Raw genomic sequence first — 18,483 nt, 5'->3', positions numbered from 1 at the left:
GAACATTTTTCCTGACTAAAATAGCTGTGAAAACTTTTTCATCTGAAGTTATGAGTGGCAGATGTGTTGCAAGGGGTGACTCCACTGTGTTCATTCAGAGTAGAGTATCTCCCTTTAAGTACTTATTGGCAAGATTGCTAAGATTTGGCTGCTGCTTGGGTAGTAGATCCATGCTGAGGTCAGTGGATGTGTGCAAATGCTAAATTTTTCCTATGTGAGGTTCTGAAGGTCTTAGGGGAACGTTAGGTTTTGGCCTGCAAACTGAACCCCTCTTGACTTGTAAAATCATTTGGGGGTGGGGGGTTGAATGCACTCTTGATAGAGATTAATGCTTCCCATTAGAGGTGTTGGCATCTTTTCAACAAGTTATTGTTGTGCCCACTCTCAATGAACTATTTTTTGATATTAGTCATCTTCCCAGTTATTGCCCAGTTCCTAACCTTTTGGGGGCATTTTTTTTTTCTATTTTAAAGAGGGACTTGGCAAAGCAACTTTTTGAGTTGTGTAGAATCATCAGATTTCCTTGGCCCTTTGTGTTCTGGTTTTAGACCTGAATATGGGACAGAGACTGCATAGGTTTGGTTGACTGATGTCTGTTGATGAATATTGAACCAATAGATATGTCTGCCTTTGCTACCATTGTCTGTGAAGTAGAACTGATGTGTTTGTGGACCTTAACAGAATTGAGTTGGAGTGATTCCAATCTCTTCTTGTTGGAAAGTCCAAGAGAATGTTGGGTAATCCCCTACTGCCACAAGGGCTCTTTTGTAAAAGGTGAAGTAGAACTCTACCTTGTCACCCCTCCTACTCTTCATATATGGAAGGCACCATGTTGAGAAAATGAGATGCTTGAGGCTGCAAGTCATCAATATTCTATTTTTTTTTTTATTCTCTCTGGTATTGCAGTGCATTCCAGTTTAGTATCATCTACACACTTTGTGCTGCTCACTCCTTTTTAGTCACTAAAGAAGATGTTAAATAAGATCAAGCCTGACAAAGATCATTGCATTGTCCACTAGACCCTTCCTCCCAAGTATCCCCATCTCAATACATTGTCACTTTTTGTACCTCTTTGTGTGGTGTTTGTCTGTTTTCTCTCCTCAGGATTATTCAAATCCAGCCAATTTAAACTAATTTGGAGTAGTTTCCCCGACACCTAATCAAATGCTTGCTAGAATCCAAATATATTAGTCTACTGCTTTCTCTTCATATAATGTTTACTGTATCAAAAAATCAGTCAAAGTTTTCTGGCAATAGATACCTATAAGCACATGTTGCTTGCGATTCCCTTACCCTCGAATTATCTAGGGGACAACATAATTGTCATTTACATGAAAAGCATTAATTGTGCTTAATATGTTAATTGTGGTTTTCAGTTAAGTTTTTAATGCTCATAATTTCCTAAGTTTGTCAGTCATGTTAATACAGGAGAATGTGAAAGTTATTATAGTGAAATCAATTGTCTAAGGCTATGGCTATACTTAAAATGCTACAGTCTGGCACAACTACAACACTTCAGTGTATACACTCATGATGGCAACAGAAAGGTTTCTCTTGTCTCTGCAGTTAATCAACCTCCCTGAGAGGCAGTAGCCAGGTCAACAGATGAATTCTTCCATCAACCTAGTGCTGTCTATGCTGAGGGTTAGGTCGGCATAGCTACATCTTTCAGGGTGTGGATTTTTTCACACCTGAGAGATGCAGCTATGCTGATGTAAGTTTTCAGTGTAGACCAGCCCTAATATTTTTGAATGGGTGGTGGAATCTGGGAAATTGTATAATCGCATCCCTGACCTCAGCCCTCTCTGTGGCTAGGAGCAGTGTTATTTCCTTTAACAATTGTCACAATATGTACACCACACATTAAGTCACTAATGCTTAGTTTATTTAAATGCTCGTGTTTTTGTCAGAACAAAGTCCTAGCAAATAAATAGTTAAGGAGAATCCAAGAGTACCCCTTTGAAAGTGATGTCAACAGTGAATACCAGTAAGTCACTGATGTTGTGATGAACCTTACTGGTATTCCCCTGAAAAAGGGGGTGCAGTTAAGAGTTGTAGCTCATATCCTTGTTTTGAATGTAAATTACCTTTAAAGAATATTAGTAGGTTTTGAGAAGTCCACAGATTATGGCACTGCTCATCACATGTGGAAATGACTCTGTAATGGTAGTGTGTGAAGGTGGGATATTAATGTGCTGCAAATTTTTAAGTTAAGTTATACTGGGTTTTATATCCATCCATTGTAAGCATGCTAGCTGTGTGTCTAATGGCACTTGACTAATTGGTTGGCACATAAAATAAGAATTCTCAGCACCTTAAGAATGTTTATAAATTCTTGATTAGGAAGATATTACACAGATTGTGAAAAATGTGTCAGTCACCTCACCTCCCCACTATGAATAGTGAATGACCATATTAAGGGCTCAAGAGCAAACTATCCCACTGCGTAGGAAAGATAGTAAGAGTGGTAAGAGACCACCTTGGCTTAACCAGGAAATCTTCAATGATCTAAAAATCAAAGAAGAGTCCTACAAAAGGTGGAAACTAGGTCAAATTGCAAAGCATGAATATAAACAAACTATACAAGTTTGTTTGTAGAAGCAAAATTAGAAAGGCCAAGGCACAAAACGAGATCAAACTAGCTAGAGACATAAAGGGTAATGAAAACATTCTACAAATACATTAGAAGCAAGAGGAAGTCCAAGGACAGGGTAGGCCTGTTACTCAATGGGGGTGGGGTGTGGAGGGGGCAGGGACAAAAACAGAAAATGTGGTAATGGCAGAGGGGCTTAATTACTACTTTGTTTCAGTTTTCGCCAGGAAGGTTGGTGGTGATTTGATGTGTAACAGTGAATACCAGTGAAAATGAAATAGGATCAGAAGAGGCTAAAATAGGGAGAGAACAAGTTAAAAATTACTTAGACAAGTTAGATGTCTTCAAGTCACCATGACCTGATGAAATGCATCCTAGAACACTCAAGGAGCTGACTGAGGATCTGAGCCATTAGTAGTTATTTTTGAAAAGTCATATGGAAGACAGGAGAGATTCCAGAAGACTGGAAAATGGCAAATATAGTGCCAGTCTATAAAAGGAGAAATAAAGACAATCCAGGGAATTACAGACCAGTCATCTTAACTTCAGTACCCAGAAAGATAAAGGATCAAATAATTAAGCAATCAGTTTGAAAACATCTAGAAGATAATAAGGTGATAAGTAACAGTCAGCATGGATTTGTCAAGAACAAATTCTGTCAAAGCAACCTGATCGCCTTTTCTGACAGGGTAACAAGCCTTGTGGATGGAGGGAAGTGGTAGACGTGGTATATCTTGACTTTATTAAGGCTTTTGATACTGTCTGCTTGACCTTCTCATAAACAAACTAGAGAAATGCAACCTAGATGGAGCTCCTATAAGGTGGGTGGAAAACTGGTTCCAGGAGAATAGTTACCAGTGGTTCACAGTCATGCTGGAAGGACATAACGAGTGGGGTTCCGCAGGGATCCATTTTTGGTCTGGTTCTGTTAAATATCTTCATCAATGATTTAGATAATGGCCTAGAGAGTACATTTATAACTTTTGCGGGCGATACCAAACTTGGAGGAGTTGGAAGTGCTTTGGAGGATAGGATTAAAATTCAAAATGGTCTGGACAAACTGGAGAAATGGTCTGAAGTAAATAGGATGAAATTCAATAAGGACAAATGCAAAGTACTCCACTTAGGAGGGAACAATTAGTTGCACACATACAAATTGGGAAATGACTGCCTAGGAAGGACTACTGCGGAAAGGGATCTGGGGGTCATAGTGGACCATAAGCTAAATATGAGTCAACAGTGTAACACTATTGCAAAAAAACAAGCATCATTCTGGGATGCATTAGCAGGTGTGTTGTGAGCAAGACACGAGAAGTCATTCTTCTGCTCTACTCTGCGCTGGTTAGTCCACAACTGGAGTATTGTGTCCAGTTCTAGGCGCCACACTTCAGGAAAGATGTGGACAAATTGGAGAGATGATGAAAGGTCTAGAAAAGTGACCTGTGAGGGAAGATTGAAAAAATTGGGTTTGTTTAGTCTGAAGAAGAGAAGACTGAGAGGGGACGTGATAAGTTTTCAAGTATGTAAAAGGTTGTTAGAAGGAGGAGGGAGAAAAATTGTTTTTCTCAAACTCCTGAGAATAGAACAAGAAGCAATGGGCTTAAATTGCAGCAAAGGAGATTGAGGTTGGACATTAAGAAAGAATGGAATAAATTGCCTAGGGAGGTTGTGGAATCTCCATCATTGGAGGTTTTTAAGAGCAGGTTGGATAAACACCTGTGAGGGATGGTCTAGATACTTAGTCCTGCCATGAGTGCAGGGGACTGGACTAGATGACGTCTCAAGGCCCCTTCCAGTTCTGTGATTCTATAAAGAAAGCAGATTTGTCTCCTTCTGGATCTGGTGCCACTAAACATGGGGCCGCAGGATTTCTCCCTTCTCTTGGGACACTCTTTTGCCATCCTCTTCATGGCCCTGGTACAGCTATACAGAGATTTGGAGTCTCCTCTAGCTCTTGCCACCCACTGCCTATAATTGAAGGCAAGACCTAAGGCTTGTTGAGATCTAATGACTCTGCTCACACTTGTAGAGGATGGGAGTGTGACAGGTTCGGTCACAGAGACCCCCTTGGGACTTCCACCTGATGTGCTGAGACTACCTCTGAGCCCGTTTTCCCTGCCAGCTTGGGTCTTCAGAACCCTGCCTTGTTGAGCCAGACACGCCAGTCTGCTCCAGCACAGACCCAGGTTGGAACCATGAGCCCCAAAGCTGCAGACTTAACTGAAAATGGCTTAGCAAGTGCTCCTGCCTCTAGCTCCTAGACACTCAGCTCCCAATGGGATCCAGACCCCAAATAAATCCATTTTACTCTGTATAAAGCTTATACAGGGTAAGCTCATAAATTGTCCGCCCTCTTTAACACTGATAAGGAGAAGATGCACAGCTGTTTGCTCCCCCAGGTATTAACTACTTACTCTGGATTCAATAATAAACAAAAGTGATTTTATTAAATATAAAAAGTAGGATTTAAGTGGTTCCAAGTAATAACAGACACAATAAAGTAAGTTACCAAGCAAAATAAAACAAAACACGCAAGTCTAAGCCTAATGCATTAAGAAACTGATTACAAATGAAATCTCACCCCCAGAGATGTTCCAGTAAGCTTCTTTCACAGATTGGACTCCTTCCTAGTCTGGATCCAGCAATCACTCACACCCCCGTAGTTACTGTCCTTTGTTCCAGCTTCTTTCAGGCATCTCTTGGGAGTGGAGAGGCCATCACTTGAGCCAGCTGAAGACAAAATGGAGAGGCTTCGAGGGCCTTTTATATTCTCTCTTTTGTGGGTAGAAACCCCCTTGTTCTTCTGTGCAAAGTCACAGCAACAAGATGGAGTTTGTAGTCACCTGGGCAAGTCACATGTCCATGAATGATTCAACTTTTTGCAGGCCAATGGCATTGTTTACATGTTAGTTTGAACGTTCCCAGGAAAGCTCAGACGTGAAATGGCGTCTCCCAAAGTCCATTGTCAGTTAAGTGTTTCTTGATTGGGTGCTTACCGAGAATAGTCCTTTCTCAAGAAGCTGACCAAGTGCTTCACTGGGGCTACTTAGAATCAAACATATTGAGATGCAAGTACATAGCCAATATTCGTAACTTCAAATAAAAAAATGATACACATAAATAGACAGCATAATCATGACCAGCAAACTACAACCTTTCCACAGACACCCCACTTGACCTCCTCTGTACACCTGGTGCAGCCATAGGACCCTGGTTGCAACAATGATCTATACGGTCACAGTGCATGTCAATAACATAACAGGGGGAACCTACTAAAGCTTTGGGAAAGGGGAAACCATAAGGCTTCTAAGGCTTGTAGAGTGGAGCACTGCAGGAGGGAGGCTGGATGGATGAATGAATCCAGTTAATTTTATCTGAAGCTAAGATCTGGCAAAATAAGAATTAGAAGAGCTATCTAATTCTGATGGTCATTGCTGCTTGTACGATCAGCTTTAATTTTGTAGAATTTTTTTTTCCCCATTGGAAAGCCTCCCTAATTATTGGCTTACACTTGTGAGGTCTATCTCTGCAAGGAAAAGACTGTGGCTTGGTCTGCACTACTAATTTGTCTGTATAGCTGCACAGGCCGGTGCGAGGATGTTTCGCGCCCTAGGTGGAACTTCCACCTTGCGCCCCCCCCCCTGCACCCCTGCCCTGAGGCGCCCTCCCCCCACGCAGCTCCCCCGCTCCTCCCTGAGGGGCCCCCCTTGCGGCAGCTCCCCAACCCCTACCCTCCGCCCTGAGGCACCCCCCCCCCCGCCCCAGCTCATCCCTGCTCTGCACACAAGCACCCCGAGCATGCTGTGACTGCTTCACTTCTCCTGCTTCCCAGGCTTGCGGTGCCTAAGCTGATTGGCACCGCAAGCCTGGGAGGTGGGAGAAGTGAAGCAGCTCACCCCTGCCCTGCCTCCTCCCTGAGCATGCCGTGGCTGCTTCACTTCTCCCACCTCCCAGGCTTGCAGCACCAATCAGCTTAGGCGTCGCAAGCCTGGGAGGCGGGAGAAGTGAAGCAGTCACGGTGTGCTTGGGGAGGGGGAGGGGGAGGAGACGGGGCCGGGGTGAGCTGGGGCGAGGAGTTTCCCTGCATTCCACACACCCCCCTTACTTGCTGCAGGCGGCCCTCCCTGCGCTCTCCCGCCCCAGCTTCCGATATCTGGCCGCCACGGTCACTGCCGAAGAAAATGGCGCCCCCCAAATCCCAGTGCCCTAGGTGACAGCCTTGGTTGCCTAAATGGTTGCACCAGCCCTGTAGCTACATTGTTCAGACCTGAAAAGGTCAGTGATAGTTCTTTGGTATACAATCCCATCCTTGCATGTACCACTACATTTAAAAGCTTTGAGATGACTTGCTTGCTGCACTAACTCCAGGATAATTCAGGCACACTTGCTTTAGAACCAGCTTTGAGAACAGCACATGGCAGCTGTAAAAATTCACCTCCGGCTAGATGTAGACTCCTGAAGTTAATTTAGTGCCCTATTGCAAAGGGAATTACTGTGGCAAGCCTGGACAAAATTAAACTTCAGTTACTTTTCAAGAAGGAAATAAACAGCTAGGGAGTAAGAGCATGGATTTGAGGTGTGATAAATTAATTTAAGAATGTTTTGCTCCTGAAATACAACCTTTCTCGAAGCTGTCATTTGAGATGTACACTGTTAACACTATAATGCAGTATTGCTGACTGAGTGCAGTTTACATTCCTGCATGCCCAGATACAGCTTTGAAAGCCATGCAAAATTAGTAACCTATGTATATTTCGTGTGCATATTGTGTCTAAAATTCTGTATGTACTCCTACTCTACCAGTACATAGAATCTAAAACCAAATTCCTGTTTTTTAATTAGTTCATAAGATAACTAGTACATATGGGGCCAATACTCTCCCCAGGTTCAGGAGTGTTTGTATTTGGGGTTACATTTAGGCCCTTCTCTAGTGGACCTTGCATATCGGGTTTTTAAAAATACGTTATGCACCAGTCTTTTTAGATGACCTTATGGAGAGGGAATGGGCCCATTTGTATGCAAAGGTACTTAAAAAAAAATACATATAGTCCCAGAATAATAAAGAAAGGAAATTCAAAGTTAAGACCAATGCCCTATACGTTAAAGGCTTTTATGACTTCTAATAGCTTATTTGGTATTGGGAGGCTTATGCTGAAGGTTTCAATCCATTTTTTAAATAAGTTCTGGGGTTGTCTTTATTTCCCAGCCGTTGCTTCTGCTTCCTGGTTGAACACAGGAATTAGGGCAGGATACAGCAGAACCAGGGTGCTTAGGCAGAAGGGGATGAGGATGAGACAACAGTCCTGGTGCTGTTTTGTGGGGAATGGAGCTGAACGGAGCAGAGGAAAACAGGAGAGAAGGACTGCCTTTGACAGGTAGCTGAGTGGATGTTTTTTGGGTTTTTTTGCAATGATGAGAGCAAATGGGTGAAGATATTTTTATCCCTGAGGTAGGACTGTTACCATATAAGAGCTTGGCTCCCTAGAAGCAGCAATCTCCTCATATCTCTTCACAGCAGAAGGGAACCAGATGAGTTTAAGGATGCTGATTCAGTCTCTTGGTGCAGTGGTCAAGGAAGAAGCTGGTTCCTGGCAACTGTCCCAGCTCCTGGATGTCCTCTGGCTGGGGGTAAAAGGCTCTCCTTCCTGCTGCCTTCTCACCGTGTGGCTGGAGAAACCATCATCCAGCAGTCTGTGAGGGGACCTCCTTTCTGGGTGTCTCATTCAGTTTCTGTGCTTTTCCTATCTTTCCAGTGGGTTGCTGGTTATCTTCCTTAACTTCACTCTTCCCCAGTCCTACCAAAGATCAGTGGTCTAACTTTATTCTTCATTCCCAAACTAAACTCTTGTAGGAGGCTGAATGAAGTGGAGGGAAGGAAATGCTATTAGTTTAGATGGTGTTTTAATATAGTCTCTACTGATTTGAAACATATTTTTCTAAGTTCTCTGGCATAATTCTAGCCACAAAACATGAGAGCAAAATTTCCCCAGCCTCTGCCTTAAATCAGGAGAAGGAAACCAGAGCTTGGAAGTGCGTTCTTAAATTAATCCTAATTTCAATATTTTTACTGAAGTGTAATTATAATAAAGAAAGAAGAGTTGTTTGGCCAAAAATATAAAGCTGTGTGTTAAACTTTACCCCTAATGCCTGACTATTGCAGAATATTTGGTACATTAAATCACACACTGATGGCGCACTTGTGCAGAGCGGGCAACATGGCAAGTACCAATTCAAGATCTGAATTTTTCTTGATTTTTTTTGTGACAATCTTACCTTTAGTTAGAGTTTATTTTCATGCATGTTAATTTGTCTTTTAATACAAGAAACATTTCATTCAGTAGAGTTGAGACAATTGCAAAAAATATACATGCCTCTCAGCCTGGAATTGTTTCCAAAATAAAGGTAGAAAGGATCACTTTTCTTTCCTTGGGGGCTGTGTACTTTGAAGCAGAAATAGCCTTTTTCACTTTAATCAATAAGTCAAACTGTTCTGCAGTGATTCAAGTACCGAGCAGACTGGTAAGAAGCAGGGCACAGACCCCAAATTGTTTGTGAATTCTATACTTAGAGCTCTTCAGGTACTATAACAGCCTTAAGGTGAAGTCACAGACAGTCCCCTAGGTTACTGTCTTGCCAGCCAGGTAAGCCCACCTTTGTGATAGATGGTCCCTTACACCAAGGATCACAGCAATAGTCAGATTACTACCAGCCCCAAGGGACCAGATGCTTACCCTAGGTCAATTGCACCGTAGGTCTCTCACCAAAGACAATGCTTGTAGCCAATCCTGTTATCTTTTAAAATGAGTTATTTACAAGATTAAAGCAGGTAAACGTTATACACAAAAGAGTTACAATATTAAGTTTCAAAAGGTAATAGAAGCTTCTGTAGTAAGCAAGCTCTGTATGTCCTTTAGGGCTAACCCAAGCTAAGCAGCTTGGGATTCCCTGCTTGTGCTTAGAAAACCTTTTCCCCTAGAGTCCAAGCAGCACTGAGATACAGTTCCTTCTTGTTGGTTTTTTTTCATTCCCTTCCCCCTTGTGCTCTGATCTGCAAACTCAGCTAGGACAGGAATTTACATGCATGACTCATCTTCGTGGGGTAGGAGGGTTGCAGAGCATCACAAACTTTTGTTCTTGTTAATGTTCCACAATAGTCTGTCTGGTGTTGATGGGATTTCCTTGTTGGCCAGGACGCAACACCTTCTGTTGGAAAACAGTACTTTACACTAGTTAATGTCTCTCTCCTGTCTGGTGATTCCAGTCACAGAAGTTTACAATACAAATTCTTAAATATTACCTTTCAAAATACAGATGCTATAAGTGAGATTAATATGTGCAGCAACTCACAAGCATTCAATAAAGTGTAAACACGAAACACATTCTTATATATCCTCATGCTAATACACAGGTGAGCCAGACTGATTCCAGTTGTGTATTTGCCAGTGTTCAGTTGAGACGTGGAGACCCTGGCATGAGCTGAAACCTGGTCTGCCAATGTCACACAATATAACAGATAGACCCTAGTGGTCTGCTATGTTAACGAAGCTGTTGTGCATGCATGTTAAGTCCATATACTGTCCTTAAAATCATAGTAAAACTTCTTTTATGTGTAATAGATTCTTTTTAAAATTAATTTAGTTGTATCTGCCTTTGTTCAGAAGTAGTGAAGGGCTCAATTCTGGATTAATAGCTTTCAGATTTGGAATTTGAGATTTTGGCCTTTTCACTGGCAAAGGCGAATACCAAATACCCAACAGGATTTAACTACGTGCCTAACCACTGACTTTGAGAGATTATTTATACTTGCCATGCTCTCACTATCGAAAGTGTGAGTTACTTTGTGAAAGTTATTTTGTTCTTACACAGAAACTATCTAAGTATTTTATAATGATGACTACTGCTGATAAAAATTAGTATCCTGTGGAAATAGCTTTTTCCAGGGTTATAGATAGATATAAAAAAAATTAGGTTGGTAAACTATACTCTTAATTCAAGTAAACTCTACTGGTAATAAACACCGCCTTTTAATCTAGCAGAATTGCGAAGCAAAAATTGTGAAAATGTTGGCTAGTGAAAATATGGCAGGGGAAGGATTTTTTTTAAAAAAAGTGTGTGTTTTGTTTTTAAAAAAAATATGCTAGAGATGTAGCAGCACATGTTGGTGCTTGTTCTCTAAACATATTAGTCAATAATAACCACAAAAGATGTGTGCTCCAATGTTCAGGTTGGCAAAAATGTCACTTAAACTGATTATTAGTGACTTATAAACAACAGTAACTTTGGCGGTCAAATGCCACCATCAAATGGGAAAAACAGATGTAACTTTATTAGACAAAAGAATTCTTGCTAATGATTTTGGACAATATCCTTATACACTATTGTCCAATGAAGTTTTATATTTTTTCTTTCTTTCCTTTTCTATTTTCCCTAAAACAGAATACAGATACCTGTACTTTATAAACATTGCGCTAAGTATTAGTTTAATATATTTAAAACAAATCCATGCTTTGCCATCAGCTAATACGTGTTTTCCTTTTTCTGTGCTCCTCTTTGTTTTCAGGCCTTTTTGCAAATGTGCAATCTGCCAGTCCAGGTGGTTTGTAGAGCAAATGCAGAATATATGTCCCCATCTGGTAAGTGTGGTGTTCATTTAAATTACTGTGTTAGTACCTATGTTTTGATGCCATGGCAACAGCACCTCATCTTGCAGATAACAGCCAGTCAGTGCTGGTGTATGTGGGTTGCCTCTTTATTTTTTTTCCTTAGTCTACTGTGTTTTTCTCTATAGAAAATGAGATAAATCAAATACAAACTTTTAAAATGTACTGTATTGCACATTTTTAAATGCAGTGGACATACAGTGGATTCACACCCTCGGTTACTTAAAAGTCTGGTGGTAACACTCTCAAAAAATGCCTAGGGACTCTTGGCCTTCTCAAGCTCAGAGGTTTCTGTATGCAGAAGTATCTCTACTGATCTCCAGGAACATACCCCTGGGGATACCCTGTTGACCAATGAATGATGTTCCATTTTCCACTGTTTTAAGGGTGGGAAGAAATGTCTTTTGTTATCTTAGCTGGAAGGTGATTGACAGCATGTTAATAATTGCGGACAGATCATGGATAAACTGTCAGTACCTTGAACAGTGTTGTACTTAAGTCCTCCTCTGATTCAAAAGACTGTTTGCAAAAAATGCAAGTTCAGTGTTTGATGTTTTTTTAAAAAAATCCCAAACTCTGTTGGGAATTTCTATACACTCTCATCTAAAAGGTTACTAGAAAAGAAATTGTTGAATGCACAACACAGTTCTGATATCCTAAAATTCTTCATTGCATTAGGATCCATTTGTGTGAGTTAAGTTAAGCTACTTTTATAATTTTTGATTCAAGCATGGAGCAGTAAAAATGCCTGCGTACGTGGGTCTTTGCATTTGCATACTGCATGGTTAGCTCTGCTTCTCCTTCTTGGTATTAGAGGAAAATCAGCTGGAATCCTGTCTTTAATTAATGCTTTAAAAAAATCTCAATGATTGGTAGCACTGAAAACAGTACAGTTCTTGTAGCAAAAGCAGGATTTTTTTTTTAATCAGCCTTTCAAAATAAACCCATTGGGCTGACTCCTTGTAGAAACAAGTCAGTATCTTACATGTAAGATACTAAGGGTTTGGCTACACTGGAAAGTTGCAGCGCTGTAAACCCACCACCAGCGCTGCAACTTACTCACCGTCCACACTTGGAAGGCACATACAGGGCTGCATCTCCCTGGCTGCAGCACTGGTTGTGCTCCTGCTCTGCCTCGGGTATAAGGATTGCAGCACTGGTGATGCAGCGCTGCTCCTTAAGTGTGGCCACCAAAAGCGCTGTAATTGGCCTCCGGGGTATTCGGAAGTATCCCAGAATGCATGTTCAGCCACTCTGCTCATCAGTTCGCACTGTACTGCCCTGGCCTCAGGTGACCCGCCCTTTAAATGCCCCGGGAATTTTAAAAATTCCCTTCCTGTTTGCTCAGCCAGGTGTGGAGTGCAATCAATCAGTGAATCTTTCCAGGTGACCATGCCTCCACGCGCCAAACGAACCCCAGCATGGAGCAATGGCGAGTTGCTGGACCTCATCAGTGTTTGGGGGGAGGAAGCTGTGCAGTCACAGCTGCGCTCCAGCAGTAGGAATTACGATACCTATGGGCAGATCTCAAGGGCCATGCTGGAAAGGGGCCATGACCGGGATGCGGTGCAGTGCAGGGTTAAAGTAAAGGAGCTGCGGAGTGCCTATTGCAAAGCCCGCGAGGGAAACCGCCGCTCAGGTGCTGCCCCCACGACCTGCCATTTTTACAAGGAGCTGGACGCAATACTTGGGGGTGACCCCACTGCCAATCCGATGACCACGATGGACAGTTCAGAGTGGGGAGCGGAGGGGAAGATGGAGCTGGGGGAGGAAACTGAGAGTGAGGGTACTGGGGTGGGGGGAGACACCCCGCAGTCCCAGGAGGCATGCAGCCAGGAGCTCTTCTCAAGCCAGGAGGAAGGTAGCCAGTCGCAGCAGCTGGAACTTGATGAAGGAGAAGCAGAGGAGCGGGTTCCCGGTAAGCAGCTTTTATTTTCAGGATGGAAATGTTTCGGGAGAGGAGTGGGGGTAATTGCTGCATGCATGCATGCCTATATGTGGAATAGCCCATTGATGTGGTCTATCACGTCGCGGTAATCGGCCTCGGTAATCTCGTCAAAAGTTTCTGCCAGAGCGTGGGCAATGCGCTTGCGCAAGTTTATAGGGAGAGCCACTGTGGTCCTTCTCCCAGTCAGGCTAACGCGTCCGCGCCACTGTGCCGTGAGGGGTGGGGGATCATTGGTGCACACAGGCAAGCTGCATAGGGGCCAAGGCGGAATCCGCATTGCTGTAGAAGACCCTCCCGCTCTTCCCAGGTGACCCACAGCAGCGAGATATCTTCCAGGATTAACTCCTGTGGAAAACGTTGGGATAGTGTTCAGTGTAGGTCCCCCTGCAGCAGTTTGCTTTCCCCAACGCAATGAAACCCCAGTACAGCCCTGACCCAATCAGTCCCCCTTCCCAGGTGACCCGCAACAGTGAGATATCTTTCAGGATTAATTAACTCCTGCACTTATTCCCCGTTACTCACCATTTCTTCGCTGCTGTGTGGTCTCTGTGCTCTGGTTGGTATGTGGAAAGTATGCTAAAGTGAGACTGTAAACTCCTTCACTGTGATTATACACAATGCTGCCTCTCGGTTAAATGTTTCAATTTTTGTCTTTCTAATAACAGTGTCCTTGAATACCCCACTGGCTGGATCAGAGACTGCTGAAAGGCTACAAAACCTGAGAAAGAAGCCACGAAAAAGCAAAGAAGATATGGTGAAAGCAGTTATGAATCAGTCTGCCAGAGAGAGTAAAAAACTCCAGGACTGGAGGGAAAAAATGCAGTACTAGAGGGAAAGAGAAAGCAGGAGAAAGGCAGTAGCTAAGAAGAAAAGCACGAAGCAGCTGATAAGCATCCTGACGTGCCTAACGGACTGTATCCAGTCACTCATAGCCATGCAGGCAGAGCACTACCGTGCGGCCCCCTCCCAGTCCCAAAGCTCTTTCCCTTGTGCCCCAATGTCAGCTCAAAACCCCCTTCTCCAGCATCCAGGTTATTACCACCAGCAGCTGCCCCCAACACCTGTACGTTCACCTACCAGCCCTGAGAACTATCTGACCCTTCCCTCTGCACTCAACCCCCGTCACCATGCAGCGTTTTCATCCTGAAGTGCAGCAGTCATTGCACAGCACTCCAGACAGGACATATTCAAACCTCTGACTGTACAGTTCACCACCCCACCCCTCTGCCCTTTTAGTTATTTTCTTTTCAATAAATGAATTTGTGGCTTTCGAAACAATTTTCTTTATTGCAGAAAGTGTAAGATACCGTAGCCCAGGGAAAAAAAAAAGACACTGCAAATCATTGTAACCGCTGCACTTCACTCCCGTGCAAGGCACCAAACATTACTGTTGGCTTTCAGCCTCAAATTCCCCCCTCAAGACATCCCTAATCCTTGTAGCCCTGTGCTAGGCCTCACTAGTAGCCCTACTCTGTGGCTGTGCAAATTCAGCCTCCAGGCTTTGAATCTCGGACGTCCATTCCTGCCTGAATGTTTGACCCTTCCCTTCACAAATATTATGGAGGGTACAGCATGCGGATATAACTGCAGGGATGCTGCTTTCCCCTAAGTCTAGCTTCCCATAAAGAGAACGCCAGCGCCCTTTTAAATGGCCAAAAGCACACTCCACAGTCGGCACCGGCTCAGTCTGTAGCTGAACCGGTCCTTGCTCCTGTCAAGCTTCCCTGTATACTGTTTCATGAGCCAAGGCATTAACGGGTAAGCGGGGTCTCCAAGGATCACAATGGGCATTTCGACGTCCCCTACTGTGATCTTCTGGTCAGGGAAAAAAATCCTGGCCTGCAGCTTCCTGACCAGGCCACTGTTCCGAAAGATGCGTGCATCATGCACCTTTCCAGGCCAGCCTGTGTAAATGTCAATGAAATGCCCACGGTGATCTACAAGCGCTTGGAGAACCATAGAGAAATAACCCTTCCGATTAATGTACTCGGATGCTAGGTGGGGTGGTGCCAGAATAGGAATATGCGTCCCATCTATCGCGCCTCCACAGTTAGGGAAACCCATTTGTGCAAAGCCATCCAGAATGTCCTGCACGTTTCCCAGAGTCACGGTTCTTCTTAGCAGGATGCAATTAATGGCCCTGCAAACTTGCATGAACACGATTCCAACGGTTGACCTTCCCACTCCAAACTGGTTCGTGACCGATCGGTAGCTGTCTGGAGTTACCAGCTTCCAGATTGCAATAGCCACCCGCTTCTCCACTGACAGGGCAGCTCTCAATCTCGTGTCCTTGCGCCGTAGGGTGGTGGCGAGCTCAGCACACAGTCCCATGAAAGTGGCTTTTCTCATCTGAAAGTTCTGCAGCCACTGCTCATCATCCCAGACTTCCATGACGATGAGATCCCACCACTCAGTGCTTGTTTCCCGAGCCCAAAAGCGGCGTTCCATGGTGCTGAGCATTTCCGTTAATGCCAAAAGCACTTTAGTGTCATACGCGTCAGGCGAATCGATATCATCGTCGGACTCCTCACTGTCACTTTGGAGCTGAAGGAATAGCTCAACTGCCAACTGTGATGTGCTGGCGACACTCATCAGCAAAGTCCTCAGCAGCTTGGGCTCCATCTCCCACAGAAATCGCGCTGCACAGAAACCATTGGGAGTCTCACAATGGCGCTAAACGTGGACGGAAAAACAGTGACTGCTGGGATGTGAAGCAATGCACCACAGGGCATTGGGACAGGAAGTGAATGACCCACACTTTCATCCCCTTCCCACAACCCACGGCGCCAAAATGGGACGAGGTGCTCTGTGGGATAGCTGCCCACAATGCACCACTCCCAACAGCGCTGCAAATGCTGCGAATGTGGCCACACTTCAGCGCTGGTAGCTGTCAGTGTGGCCACACTGCAGCGCTGGTAGCTGTCAGTGTGGCCACACTGCAGCGCTGGTAGCTGTCAGTGTGGCCACACTGCAGCGCTGGTAGCTGTCAGTGTGGCCACACTGCAGCGCTGGTAGCTGTCAGTGTGGCCACACTGCAGCGCTGGTAGCTGTCAGTGTGGCCACACTGCAGCGCTGGTAGCTGTCAGTGTGGCCACACTGCAGCGCTTTCCCTACACAGTTGTATGAAGACAGCTGTAACTCCCAGCGCTGCACAACTGCAAGTGTAGCCAAGCCCTAAGAGTGGTGATACTTGTATTTTCCCTCTCCTGCACTCCCTTTCTCCCAGTCACATTGGCTATTATCTAATACACCATAACTTGTCTGAAGCCTTTTTTTTTCTATACCACTGTCTAAATAATGCAGAAAGGAGTATGACTGACATGGGCTGATGAGAGTTGTGCTGCAGTGATCACATCTAGCATACTCTATTTGTCATGCTGGTTCCATTTTAAATACAGCTAGGAGTATAAATGTGGTGATTTATTGTCCTAAGAGCCTCTACAGTTTGTTTGCAGTTTTCTGTTTGTTTACTTCAGTATCATTTTAATAACATGAAAATTAATTCCAACCAAACCAGGCTATTCGCAAAAGGTTTTCATTCCTGTAAAAAATCTCAAACTAATTGTAGTGGTTTTCAGACGGGCATCTCCACATTTGTGTAGGACACTTTGTAATGATACTTTCCACAACTAGAAAATCCTTTTGAAAGAGTCAAATGCTGACTGTGGATATAGGAATACCGAAAGATCATCTTTATATGCCAGCAATGTAAACCACAGAGTTTTTGCAATTCAGAAAACCTTGCATTTCTATTGTAATACTTCATCATACAGATGCAGATGAGGTTTTTGTTGATGCAGTGTACCTCATCTGTTCCCCTTAGGCTGACTGTGAATCAGAGAGGAGTGAATCTCATGATAGAGACCATGACTGAACCTGCTGTTGTTATGAACTCTATTTAAACTAGGTCTAGCAGTAGATTCTGTGCATTTGGGATCTGTTTGGACTTCTTAATATTTTCATGAATATCTTTCAAATTATATTACTTTTAAAAACCCTGTACATAATATTTGACTTTGGTTTATTCTTTTAAAACATTCTGTGAAGACACACTTTGCTATCCTCATTTTCCTTGTCTCTCATTGTGAGCCTATTGTGTACTGAGAATTGTTTCATTTAAGGGCAAAGTCCATTATTGTCTCTCATTATATTCAGTGAACTATGTTTACTAATGTAAAATAAAAAATGTCCAACGTCTTTTCCTCCATGCTGAGGTGATTAAATAACAATATGTAAAATACATATTATATATAATCTAAATTTTCTTAAATTTACATAGCACTGTGTATGTAAAGGTGTTTAAAGATGGTATCTGTCAAATAGGTGTTTCATAAAGGCAGCCAAGTGCTCTATCTACTTCCCTGGGATTTCCACAGTTGTGCTTTGTGGAAACATTGAACAATCAATGTTCCCAGCAAAGCACGATTTAATTAATGGATTGAGACCTATCAGTTTATACAATAACTTGCAAATATTCGTTAGAGCAGTGGTACCCAAACTGCGGGGCATGTCCACCTAGAGGTGTGTGAAGGAAACTTCGGGGGGCATGGTGCGGCCCAGGCCAGCCCCTGCAGAGGTCAGGGAAGGAGCACCATGCAGCCCTACTCCATTCCAGCTCTGCTCCAGCACCGCCTCCAGCCACAGCCCCTGCTTCTGCCCCTGCCCCGCCGCCCATGGCCTGGCCACAGCTCTGCACCCAGCCTCAGCCCTGTCTACCGGCCTCCACCCTGGCTCCGCACCCAGCCTTAGCCCCACCTCGGGCCTCCACCCTATGGCTGCAGCTAGGCTCCCAGTTCCAACCTCCACCCCTGGCCATGGCCCCCTTACTCCTGTCCACCGCTCTATTCCCCGAGCCATGTCCCCACTCCTGGCCTAGCTCCTGGGGCTGGGTGGGTGGGAGGGGGATGGGGTAAGGGAACCACAATGGTGAAAAAGTTGGGGACCACTGCGTTCGCATGAAAGCCAATCAGTAGGGCAAGCCATAGCATAAAAGTGAACTAAAGAGATAGGCATGGGGAAGCTCTATTTGTGAGCGTCTCTCAAATGAAACTTTGCATATTAACTGTCATGTACAATCTGATAGACTTTGTGCTGAAACACTTCAAAGCCATAATTTCAAAAATAATTTTCTGTATGTATAGAAAGCTTTAATTTACTAAAAATTTATCGTATCTCACTGCAGGCAAAGTACCTTTTATTCGTGTAGGAAATCAAGTAGTATCTGAACTTGGCCCCATAGTCCAGTTTGTAAAAGCCAAGGTAAGGATATTAAGTATACTTGC

At 43.8% G+C, this 18,483-nt stretch overlaps 1 protein-coding gene across 1 annotated transcript in view; it reads left to right on the top strand.

The window, feature by feature from the left end:
* MTX2 (metaxin 2) overlaps positions 1 to 18,483 on the top strand; it is a 53,161-nt gene that overhangs the window by 27,845 nt on the left and 6,833 nt on the right. The window contains exons 4-5 of the mRNA XM_050969077.1: positions 11,154 to 11,226; positions 18,384 to 18,460. Of these exons, the coding sequence (XP_050825034.1) occupies positions 11,154 to 11,226; positions 18,384 to 18,460 (150 nt within the window). The remainder of the gene's footprint in view (positions 1 to 11,153; positions 11,227 to 18,383; positions 18,461 to 18,483) is intronic.

Source organism: Gopherus flavomarginatus, chromosome 10 (genome assembly GCF_025201925.1).
Source record: "Gopherus flavomarginatus isolate rGopFla2 chromosome 10, rGopFla2.mat.asm, whole genome shotgun sequence".
Lineage (NCBI taxonomy): Eukaryota > Metazoa > Chordata > Testudines > Testudinidae > Gopherus > Gopherus flavomarginatus.
The sequence above is the reverse complement of the archived record's forward strand: the minus strand, read 5'-3'. Positions and strand labels throughout refer to the sequence as shown.